The 12,606-nt window shown below is 39.5% G+C and overlaps 1 protein-coding gene across 1 annotated transcript; it reads right to left on the bottom strand.

Annotated features, from left to right (window-relative positions):
* Positions 1–996: 996 nt before the first annotated feature.
* vkorc1l1 (vitamin K epoxide reductase complex, subunit 1-like 1) lies at positions 997–11,903 on the bottom strand. The gene is made up of 3 exons (XM_049591450.1): positions 11,640–11,903; positions 6,209–6,318; positions 997–2,403 (listed from the first exon to the last, which is right to left on the bottom strand). The coding sequence occupies exons 1-3, from the start codon at positions 11,828–11,830 to the stop codon at positions 2,177–2,179; spliced, it is 528 nt and encodes a 175-aa protein (XP_049447407.1). The 5' UTR covers positions 11,831–11,903; the 3' UTR covers positions 997–2,176.
* Positions 11,904–12,606: the final 703 nt, after the last annotated feature.

Genomic DNA, 12,606 nt, shown 5'->3' with positions numbered 1-12,606 from the left:
TTAGCATTTTAGCATGTCTGATGGGTTTGGTGAAAATGCTTTCGGGGCTTATTCTGGTTAAACAAAAACGTCTATCTCTGTAGGGATCCTTTCCATAATGTTAACAGACACTTAGAATAACAATCTGACATTGGTAAAACAAGCACTTTCAGTGGATGTACACTGGCGATGTGGGTTACACTGCAGCTGTTTCGCAGCTGCCGTCTGCAGCGCTGTTGCCCAAAACTGGACCGATTTAAAAATTGCTGTTTCCATTGGTCACTTGGTCACACACACGGGGAAAACAGAGTCCACGTTGAAAATACTGTAGTTACCCTTTAATAAGTGGATTCTGGATGGAAAAGAAACAATGGCCCTACTCTGTCACTAAACTGACAATACTGTGGATTTCCAGCAAAGTCACTACAAGCTGTGGTTGCTTTTTCCATACTGTGATCTACCTCTGTACAAACCCTTCCATGTTAGATCAAGCGCGTCATGAAAAGCTTCAGCATCTGCAGCTGTTCGCCTTAGAAAACCATCACCTGGACATCTTTCCTGCCGTTGCAATAATCCCACAAACTCCACATATGGCTTGACAAACTATTTTTGTTTTCTTACAGAATCTTACACCTTGTAACGCCTCTGCTGCTCATGTCAACATAAATAAAGCATGACATTTTCCAAGTTTTGTTCACATCCTGCAAATGAACTGTAACTCAGCTTGGCAAGATCACCGTTACTGTTCAATTGACATCAAATGTATACAGGCTGGACGGTGAACAAAAGCCAGAGGAGCATTTTAAAAGAGCGAGATGAGGAGATGCCTCTGCCACCGGGCCACTTCAGCAGACAATCACAGTGTAGCAGCCTTTGCTACCTCATGAGGGAGAAAACACTTCACTGGTATCTTAATTTACAAAACTGTGATCATAAAAATAAAGCCTCGGACCTGTGACAATAAAACAACAAGCGGTGTTAACATGACATTACTCCCCGCCCGCCCACCCACGCCCAAAACATTAACAAAAAAAAGAAGAAGAAGAAAAAAAAAAGAAAGATAATTCACCTTAACACTCCTTTAGGCACATAAGTCTTTATGGATCCCACTTGTGTGGTGGTCAGGAATGCTTTTCACACAATAACCAAAAACAAACAAAAAAAAAGAGTGAGGGTGCCTTTTATGCAAACTTTGTGAAAAGAACCCATGTTTTAAAAGACTTGGTGTCGGTGGCTTCAGATGAAACAATAACCACTTACAACAACACAACTCTGAACTGCATGCCTGACCAGGATTGCAGGACGGAAGATGTCCCGAGCACATCTTCACCCACCTAACTGTGACCTTTACCACATTTTGTTCCACGTTTACTGATGTTTTCTCCTGTTTTGTTGGTGTTATTTTGTCCTTAAAAGATTTGTGTCGACACTAAAATCACAATCTAGCCTGGAGTATTGCTCAGCAGCTATTTACAGAATTGCAAAACAAACAATCTGACTGATCTACACACAATATCTCACATTGTCCTGTGTTTATTTTTAGTGGTCCTCTTCATAAAAGAAACGTACTACAAAGTGTAAACATGAAAAGAAACTACTCTGTATAAATGTTAATCCTTTTGCCCCCCCACCCCCCCCCCCACCCAGCCATTGAACCTTATCTGCAAACTGTACGATGACCTAATGAGTGTTTTTTTTTTTTTAATTTTTGGGACCCTTTACTCGTTTCTGAGTTTTAAGTGCAGATCCGCTGTGCAGTAAAAGGACCTCTCTAACCGTTTCAAGTAAACCCCTTTAATGTCCTGTGTTCTTCCATTCTGCGATCCTTTTTGTTCAAAAGAGAGCTGTCCTCCGTCGGTCTGTTTTGTGGCCTTCTACCTCTGCTTGCTCGGGTTGACACACACACGACACACTCACTCACACACAGCCCCTTCCTTAAGTGAGTACAATGTTAAACAAGGAAAAAGAAACTAAAAGAAAATCACCTTTCACTTACAAATCCTTCCGTGTTTGCAACATTGAGATGTCAGGCCCCAACATTTAAGTTAAATTTCTTCATTTTTTTTTTGAACACACAGCAGAATAAACATTGTTTGGAAGCAAGGTCTCCTGGTGGCAAGTCAAAATGTTCAGAGGTCACATTTCTTTTTTTTCTCTTTTGTTTGTTTATCTTGTTTTTCTTGCCGTTCTCGACAGCTTAGTCCTGCTTGGCCTGAAGCTGCTGCTTCCAGGCCTCGTTCAAGTAAACCAGTCGCTTGTAGTTGAGAATAAAGAGAATGAAGTTCAGCGCATATGTGGTGATGCAGATGATGCAGAAGTCCTTTAGGACAAAGTAGAGGATGTAGCCCAGGTAGAGCGAACCCACCACCGACAAGATGGATGTCGTCATGAGAATAAGGGCGGCCATTGCACTGACAGTCATTCCTACGGCAAGAAACACAAACTAAAGCTTAAGGAGAAAAAAAGGCACAACCTTAGAACACACAAGTAACCTGATGAGTCTGCTCTTTCCTCAGACAGTTCTCTATTTATGTGACCAGCCTCCTCGTGATGACTTTCAGCTCAAACACTGAACAGACTGGGCTTATTATTCTGTGGTCACATGAGGTGCAGTCAGAACTCTGACGCTAAGTTTCATCAGTGTTTGTGCTTGTGATATTTCATTAGTCCTCTAACAATCTGGCTTTCTAGACCTGAGATGTAATGGTATTGTATCCGGCAGGTGGGCAGTGCTCGGTCCATCACTCAGCGCATCGCTTGACTGTTTCCAACATGGTGGTCAGGTCATAAACGTTCTCAGTTTTACAGCTAAACAGTACACTAAAATATGTTTCTGGAAACATTTGGGGTGAGAAATAGGCAAAGCAGTGACAGAATTTTGATTAATATCTAAAACATAGGACCATTCTGCATTATGCCTTCTTTTACCTTGAGTTTTCGTACTCAATTGAACTTTGAATGCTTTCTACATTGTAGTAGAGCTGGGCGATATAACGACTATGTATGATATATTGATATATATATTTTCAAGCAAGATATAAATTTCGACAACATTTATATTGATATAGGGTCAAGTTGCGTTACATGACACGCACCACTGTGAATCTCTCCATCTACACTCAGAGAGACACAGAGCTGCTCCTCTGTTTAATCTGTCTGTTCATTAGTCTACGGTGTGACATCGGTCTATATGTTGCACGTGCTACACTAAATCAGTCTGTGAGATGAATGAAATTAATGCAGCACGCGTGCATCCAGCGCTGCGCTGCTAGTTTGTGTGTGAGGTGGACCATAGCGCGTCGCCATTCTTCTTGGTAGTTGTAGTCTGTTGTGTGACATGGAGACAGTGCCTGGATGCAGGTGACAGATCTGTTTTTATAAAATGCAGCAACAACACAGACGTTTTATATACAAGATGTTTATAACGAGGACAAAGTGTCTAGTACACTGTAAATAGATATGAACTTCTGTCCATATCGCCCAGCCCTACATTGTAGTATTACAACTTTTTACTAAGGTAAAAGATCGAAGTACTACTGGGGGTGTCACACAGATGGTACCATCCATCACTACCACACATTTAGACAGTTGTGGCAGTACAGGAGAAGTCTTTTATCATGGGAAATAACCAGGATGATATATACATCCTAGTATATACCATGAGGTGAAATAAATGTGTCAACTGTCAAAGATTTTTCCATAACATGTGTGCCGTGTAACTATTAATACCTCTGGGTGCATTAGACCAGTGTGGGCAACGTCGTAAATCAATGAGCAGAACTGCATTATGAACAGATTGTACTTTTTATCTCAACGGTTTTCAAATGGATGTTAGGTATTTTTGTGTTGTTTACGTGTTTTGATGTGTTTCATGTGTCTTCTGCAGCTGTCACTACGCCGACCCAGAAACGCACAAACTGGCACATTTACAGAAATGTGTCTACAGCTATCAGACACTTACATTTTATGCTTTTTAAGACCTATTAAAGATAATTTTTAGCCAAATTTGAGACAGATTTTTGGACAAATCATGTTCTTTTATTCAAGTATAGCAGGTATTAATAAAGGTTAGTATAAAGGTAAGTACTGTATGTGGTCCTGTGCAGAGGAAGGTTTAATGTAGGAATATGGTTATTATAATGAGTTACATTAATTTACATTTTGTCAACAGGTAAGTGCATGTGGAAAGTAAAAAGACACTATTAGGTTCAGTGAAAGGGTTAAAGATGTGTAACATTAGAAGTGTGAACTTTCACACAGAAGAGCTCAACTTTTTTTTGACAAAAAGAAGTTAAAAGAGGTATAAATAAAATTATATTAAAATGTCTGTGGCAATGAAGACTTCACAGATTCAAATTTAAGACTATTAAATTACTTTAAAGGCCTAATATTTATAAAAATTAACTTTAAGACATTTTAAGGACCTGCGCCGTCCCTGTAACTTTAAACTGTGTCGACCGGATTACTGTCACGTTGAGCTAAAAACAACACTCTTATTTTTCTTTTATCATTTTCAGCTGTAACTGTAACGTTTAAAGATATATAGTTAAACACGGTGGTCCGAACTAACTGATGTTTCTGCTGTGCTAATTTTATGTATCGTGTTGCTCTGCTAGCGTCCTTGATAAACACACATAAAAACCGTGTTTTAACCACCTAAAATAATCAATATCAGTTTAAGTGTACGCTATATATGGAATATTTTCTTTACCTTAGACACTGCCCGATAGAGGCAGTGGTAGACCAGAAACTCACATGTTCTGTGAAGTAAAATTACTTATAACGTCTTCAGAATCCCTGTCGGAAAAGGCTGTCTGACAACAAGGTATAGTGGCAAAAATATTCTAAATATTGCAAATACTTAATCTGATATTGATTTGTTGTGGTTAAACAATTGAATATGGAACTGTTTCTACTGGCACTTTATTCATATTAATTAGTCTCTTATAGCCTTAAAGCTTTAGCTTATTTATTATTGCTCTTATTTATTCATTTTTGTGTTTTTGTTTTTTTTGTTTTTGCTTTTATTGGTGGCATGTGTGAAACACTATTTTGTGTTTATGTGGAGCATAAAAATGACAAATAAAGAAATCTGAATTTTGCTCTGAAGTTTGCTCAGCGCCGTTTGATTTTATGCGCGTGACGTGGGGATTTTCAACCCTAAGTTACTGTAAAAAAAAAAAACAAAAAAAACATTGAGATTCAATCTATAAATAAAGTAGCTGGTTTTTAGATAATCCAGCAAATTCAATACCAGACAAATAGAACATTATTGGTGGTTATTCTGGTTATTGAATTAATTTACAGTTTCTCAATTGGATTTTATATTATATTTTGACATGAAGTGTGACAGAAGATTTTATCCATATAGCCTGCCCCTACTGTCTTCATAACACTAAATTAAAATAAAGGAAAATATAACATGAAAAGACAAAATTTCTTTGCAACATTAAAGTGTACAGTCAAGTAGTCCCATGCTGCACAGACTCTGCAGACTCTGGTGTCGTCCTAGCTAACAAATATTAAACAGTCCGAGGCTGTGAGAATAATGAAACTCCTTAAACTGAGTGATCTTGCGTTTAATATGGAAATCTTGACCCGCTGTAGCAGTTTGGCTAAACTGGGCTGCTATTGTGTTAGTGAAATGAGTGGTAACTGCTGTGGCTAAAAGGACCTCTTGTTCTGAGCCAGCGCCAGGTGGCCAGGCGAGCCTACAGGCCACTCGGCAGGCAAACATGTCAAACCAGCATGACTGAGTCAGCAGCGACATCAACATACTGAGGGGAGGAGAATGTGACTGTGAGTGTGACCCAGTTAAAACAAGTCACACATAAGGAAAAATACATATGATTACTGAGAACTATCAGTGTCAGATTACACTGTGATAAACATAAAATAATGACTCTGTAGAAACATTATTGCTTATTATAACTTTTACTACACTAAATCTCTGCGGAAATTAATTTAAATTAAGCCCAAACAACCCAAAATTCTGATTGCAGTTGAGTCAGTTGAGCTTTAAGTACAAGCATCCTGTTTAACTGTAGAATTAAATTTAGACATGGCGACGAAATATGATGTCAGTGTCATGTGAGTCAAGTTTTGGCAAATACAGCAATGTCAGAGGAAGGCAGAGTGTTGAGTCAGCCCTAGTTGCTGCTCGTGCAATGGCTCGGGATATTTGTCACCTGAATCTGCGACACTGACCCCGAACAGAGTGACAGCTTACCTAGAAGGAGCTGAAAGGCATAAAAGACAATTCCGTAGACACTGTTGGGTTGGTTCAGTGTGCTGTCATTTCCAAAAATTGAGCCCAGGAGTCCAAATCCTCGACCCCACCTAAACCACACGGAAACATCAGCAAAGTTAGAGGAAACCAGTGGCAGACTAAACAGACTGAATCACAGCTGAAGACTATCGAAACCAGAGTCGGACTAAATAAATGGATATAAAAATAAACAGTACACAGCAATCAGGCCCAGATCTTCCTAATGTTTGTCTTCCAGGAACCTGAGGTGCCTCCAGGGTGAACTTTGCTTTTTAGTTGATGGGAGGGCAAATTAAAACTTACAGAAAACTATTTTCGTGTTTGTTGAACTAGAGCTATAACGAATAATCAATTTTCTCATTTTTTTTGGTACACAAAATGTCACAAAACGGTTAAAAAATGTCCATGACAGTTTCCCAGAGACTGAGGTAACGTTTTGAAATGTCATTTTGTCCAAAGCGATGGTTTAGATTTAATTTTCTGTCGATCAAATAATCAATTACAGTGTTTCCCACCCTTTGCAATGAAGGTTAAATTTCACTTTCACTGTGCCTGGCTTTTTGGGGCTCCTTCTGTGCCCAGAGTATGCTCTGTGCTCCGAAAGAGTGGTGAAGTGGCTATTCAAATGGTGTATATATTCCAACAGCGCTGCTAATGAACCAGCTCCAAAAATAACAAATCAATACGTGTCAGCAGATGTTGATATAGTGGCAGGCCACCACAAATAAATGACCACTTAGAAAATCCTGAATTAGTTTAGTTGGACTTTTAGGAGGAGAAAACAAACGTCATCAAGCCTGAGTTGTCCCACCAAGTTCTTCTGAGCATGTAAGACATGAGAGCCCGTAAAAGGAAACTCCTGTATTAAGTTTGACTGGTTTTCAAGCAATCATGACCTGCTTATTCAAGATAATCCACAGACCTTGTTGTGAGCAGTTTTATGCTTGAACTATTTTCTTTCTACCAAACTACACCCGCCAACCGAATCACTGTGCAGGTGGAAGTGTGCATCTACTCATGGACAAGAGACATGCGCAGGATGTAAACATCTTCCTCAGCTGAGCTGTAACGTTAGTGGGGGTGGGGGAAAAATCAATATAGCATAGTATTGCGATATTTTGTGCAGTAATATTAGATAAATGATTAACACGGCAAATACAAATTAAACTTTTGGTAGCCAACTAAAACAACAAAATCATTTGCTTTTTCAGTTCACTAGTTACATTTTGCTGCAATACAAATGACTGAAGTGGGGGAAAAAAAAACGTATTTTATTAGATAAAACAGGTGTTGACATAGTTTTCCTTTAGGGACATAATTTAGAGTTAAAATAAAGTAAGTAAATTGCAATATATTGGTATTTATGTTATCACAATACTCAGTATAGAGCAAAACATTAAAATTGCAATAATATTTCATGACTAAAGTACCATTAAAATATTGTATCGCGTGGCCTCTGTAGATTTCCACCCCTAAACATTAGCTAGGTCAGTGGTGCTATGTGAGCTAGCAGCAGATGCACGCTTACTTGGCGGGTGTAATTCGGTAGAGAGAAAATGGTCCTGAGATGAAACTGCTCACAACAAGGTCTGTGGATTATCTTGAGTAACTGGGTCATGATTTCTGGAAAGAGACACTGCTGTTGAGTTTTTCATATGTATTTTTTGCCACTTTGAGCACCACAAGCTGAGTGACATCTAGTTCCATTATATTGGAGAGAAGGCAGACATCTCTACAGCTGATATCTCCAACACTCGGCAACTCACACCAAAATGATCTTGATTAATAAATAGCACTACAGGCACGAGGAAAAATGAGTACTTCTGATTTTTGCGATGAACTGTCACTTTAAGAGCTCTGTCTCAAAAGGGGGACATTTAATTTATCTGTATTTCTGTGGCACATACGCTGGTGTGGCGGAAATATTCCTTCACCCCCACCTGTTGTTCACCACTAACTTCAACCTCATTTCAGTTTGTGCCCCAGTAAAACTGCTATGAAGTGGTTTGTCTTTAGTTTGTTTCTATTTATGGCAAATTTCAACATCACTTTGACGTGCCAAGAGATTTCTTCAAAAGAAAAACCCCAAACACCAGTGCAGCAAAAGATAACAAAAATGTGCACTTTTTTGTTTAATCAAAAACAGTACAAGTGTTCAACATGTTAAGTGAACATATTACTCCTTTTCACAGAGTTGGAAACTGTCTTTCTGCTCTGCCACAAACATTTCAAGGATGCATTTAATTTCTTGTATGATCTCAAAGAATGTGATCTTGTTTACTTGGGTGCTACTGTCATATGACCCTCAATATACACTGATCCATTCGCTGACGATTCAAAGTGTGGTACAACTACACAGGTATATTCATACATTAATTATTCCTTATCATATTTTTATTATGTTTCAGTAAACATTAGAGTGAATTCAATAAAGTTTTCCATGACTCATTTGAGGCTATGCAGCAGGAACATGGAGATAAGATGCTGGTTTAATAACTCAGACCTTTGTTTGATTTCTTCTCATTTACCACAAAAATGTGTTCAGCCAGGCCGCAGTCGACTTCTAAACATCATGCTGTAAAATACTTGGGAATAATGCTAGTAGGAGTTGGGGATAATATCAGTATTAAAACCTCTGCGCAAGTACATGACCATTTTAAATATTTCTATGCATCCATTAGTGTGCAATAAATTAAGCAATCTCATTTCATTTACACTTCGTGGAAGCTTATTCACCTTGTGCATAATAAATAATGTTTTCCCACACTGCAGGCGGCCATGCTTTCCATTATTTTAAGACTTTCTGGTTAGTGTTTCAAGGCTTTATCTCAAAAAGATAAGCATTTGAGGAGGCATATAAGGATACATAACAAACACAATGATATGCATCACCAAATATAGTGTTTTTACTTTACAGCCCTTGATTGCGTTAGACATGATTAGACTGCTGGAATCTGAGCTTGTTTGGCTGAAGTAGAAAATGATAACTTTCCTTCAGTCATTCACTATCATTTATAAAGACATTCAGTCACTGATGGTTCACAACTCATTTTAGTTGACAAAGGCGATGTCTAATACTCAGACAGTGAATTCACCCACTCATCTTACAAATATGTATTAAGTCCTAGACAGGTTACATTCCAGCCATGCTGTGTATGCTGCTGTATCAGTCCAAGGCCTGCTAAGACTCTCATTCGATGAGATTCAATAGGTCAAGCTGGTATGGGAACTTCACAGCATTGCTTTTATACAAGCGCTATGATTGTAAGACTGTGAATGGATGATATTCTCAATGACTGATTGCTTGCAAACTCGTCCTTGTGAGTGAACCAACTCAGATATATTTCTGATGATCACATGGCATCAGTAAAACTCTGCAGCTTTCTTTGTGAAGCTGTGGGAATTTAGCTTTAGTCCCCTTTGCTGACCTATGGAGCAGCTCTGTGCACTGCACTTTAGGCAGCTAAGGTGTAGAGTTAAAGCCCGTGGACTGACTGATAGCTGCCTGGTGACATCTGCATGGCAGCTAATGACAGCAGCATGAAAGCTAACATGAGTGCTAGTGATAGGTTAAAAAGTTACCCCAGATTGTCAACACTGAGCAAGCTAACCACCAAAAATAATTTTGGTTGCTGGAATGAGTGGACTGGGGCTGCAACTAATGATTGTTGTGGATTATTTTCTCCAATAATCAATTAATCTTTTGGTCTAAAAATATTGGAAACAGCCAATATATAAATACGTATATATAAATACGGCCAAAACAGCCATACTGTACTTCAATGTTTAATGTGCCTGATGAAAACAGTCCCAATAGTACCAGAATTGCATGAAGTAAATGATGCCAAACCTAGTGGCTAATGTGGCAACTTTTGTCTGAGAATAGTTGCACCAGTGATTATACGTTACCGATTAATTTGTAGACTATTTTCTCGATTCATCGTTTCGGTTTGTTAGAAATCAGTGAGAAAAGCCTGTTGCAATATCCAAGAGCCTACGGTGACATCATCAGAAGCTTTGTTTTATCCAACCAACATTTTCAAACCCAAAAACATTAAATTTACTATAATGTAAGACCAAGGAAAGCAGCAAATCCTCACATTTGAGAACCTGGACACATTTTTTGGGGTCATTTTTTGCTTGAAAAGTGACTTAAAGGTCATCATGGCAGACTCTGTAGAAGAGGACCCGCTCTATATGTAGATACAAACGACTCACTGCGGTAACGAAAACATGACGGTTTTTATTATAAGGTAATTATAAATGCCATATTCTATTTCAGCCAATCACACAAGACCTTTAAACGTTTCCAATTAATTTCCTGTTGATTCAACATTTCATTAACTGACTAATCGTTGCAGCTCTAGAATAGAGTAATCCCGCAACAACACACATGCAACCATAACATGAGTCTGAACAAGCTATTGTCAACTTTTGTGCTGAAGTTGGTGTTACAGATGCGTTACCATTTTATAAACAGAGAGCACACAGAGGACCACTCAGTAACTTATCAGCTGATTTAATTTAACAATGCTGACAACCACTGATAGCTAACTGGGGGTCACCCCTGTGCTCCCAGGCTCCTGTGTCTCTTGATATAAACAAACAGTGGCAAAATTTTGGAGTTCAAATGGCAAAAGGAAGAAAGAACATAAATGTTTCAAATGTAACTTGAATGGTAAATATCTGTTCAGCCACTGTGGAGTTATCAGTGTCTTGCCCATACAATTGACAGCGTAACATCTGATTTCAAGGAGCAGCTGAAAACATAAAACCCATTGAAAGGTTACCTTCATGTGTCATATAAAGAGGACACTGTGCAGGGTAGCATAACTTAGGAGTCTGTAACACAGCAGGGCTCAGGTTTGTAGGTTATACAGTTAACCCAAAATGATCAACATTCACCCAGCTAACTACCAGAAATCCTAGTTTTGGTGGGCGGAATGAATGGACTCATCCGTCAACACACAACAATACTGTTAGTCTCAACAAGGTAGCGCCAACTTTTGTTAGCTTAAAGTTGGTGTTAACAGATGTGTTAGCTTTTCCAACACAGAGCGCACCCAGTGTGATCGATAGCTATCAGAAAGTCATCGATTGATTGAATTTAACACTGTTGTCGGCTCAGTGTTGATAGCTAACTGGCTAAGAAGTGTATCAAATGGGTTGCGTTAGCTAATGGTTAGCTCCATCGAGCTACATAGCTAATGCTGTACTTATTAAATGATGAGCTAACAGTACAGTTATCCCACTCAGGTTATTAAGCTAACCGGCAGCTAGCAGCGGGCCGACAGTCACAGTTAGCAGTTAGCTTGGGAGCATCTGACAGTTTGAACCGCCACAATAGCAGCACAGCAGCTTCATTGAGCGCTCTTTGCTGAATTCAAATTACCTTGAGCTGAACACTTTTGAACAGCTGATGGAGCTGCTCACGTCGCACATAGCCTTGTAACTGGAGTCTCGGGCCTTTTCCCTCTCGACGTGGAAGGCATATAGAGACAGCAGTATGCCCAGCAGGCAGACGAGAAGCCTGGCTATTCTTTCCCACCGAGGGGTGGACACTCTCAGGACGGGCGCCGCCATCACTCTCTGGCCTAGCTGGAGACACGCATACACACGCAGCGAGTTCGCCTGTGAGACGGAACTGCGACGTGGAAAAGCGTCAGGACGTGACACACCGTCAGGGGCGGGCCGGCGCGAGCTCCCAGGAACACAACATTAGACAGGAGATATAATAAAAAATATTACATATCTTTAGTCTGCCTTATACAGTGGGAGAGAGCATGGAAAATTGTTTATAAATACTGCATCAATAACAATTTAATGAAGTGCATTTTAAGATATTACTAAGCGCAAAATGTAAGGAAATTTGTGTTTGGTAGATTGTTTCATTGTTGTAACAATGCTTCTTGGCAATAAATCTTATACTGCTGGAAAACCTGTTTATTTCCCCTTTAAATGGTGCCACATTTGTAAGGAACATGCATTTGTGGGATGAGCAGCAGAGCTGAGTAAGTGGGTTGCGCCCATGAAAAATTTGCCAAATCTTTCTGCCAATGCCAAACAGCTTTTTTTGGCTGTTGCTGTTGACTCTTGTTTTGAGCTTCTGGGCCCTGCTACAGTGGTCAGTTGGTGTCTGCTCCAAGAATCGGCATGCAACCTTCAACTGATCTGGATTGGGTCTGTGCGATAGGGCAACTTCAAGCTGGTGTTCCGCAAAACCAAGTTGCGATGTTATTTGGAGTGAGCCCTAGTACCATCTGCAACCTCAAGGCCAAGACGACACCCCAAGAAGACTATTTCCTCATCCTGTCAGCACTTATATGCACTGGCAGTCTTCTACAGATTTGCAGTAAAGG

Source organism: Epinephelus fuscoguttatus, linkage group LG12 (genome assembly GCF_011397635.1).
Source record: "Epinephelus fuscoguttatus linkage group LG12, E.fuscoguttatus.final_Chr_v1".
In the NCBI taxonomy this organism is placed as follows: domain Eukaryota; kingdom Metazoa; phylum Chordata; class Actinopteri; order Perciformes; family Serranidae; genus Epinephelus; species Epinephelus fuscoguttatus.
The sequence above is the reverse complement of the archived record's forward strand: the minus strand, read 5'-3'. Positions and strand labels throughout refer to the sequence as shown.

Excerpts from the sequence above, each read along its gene's own strand:
- vkorc1l1 (XM_049591450.1), bottom strand. The coding sequence starts at position 11,830 with ATGGCGGCGCCCGTCCTGAGAGTGTCCACCCCTCGGTGGGAAAGAATA. Across the intron at positions 6,319-11,639 it reads TCAAAAGTGTTCAGCTCAAG|GTGGGGTCGAGGATTTGGAC; the intron begins GTAATTTGAATT and ends CGTGTGGTTTAG. Across the intron at positions 2,404-6,208 it reads TGCCTTTCAGCTCCTTCTAG|GAATGACTGTCAGTGCAATG; the intron begins GTAAGCTGTCAC and ends TTCTTGCCGTAG.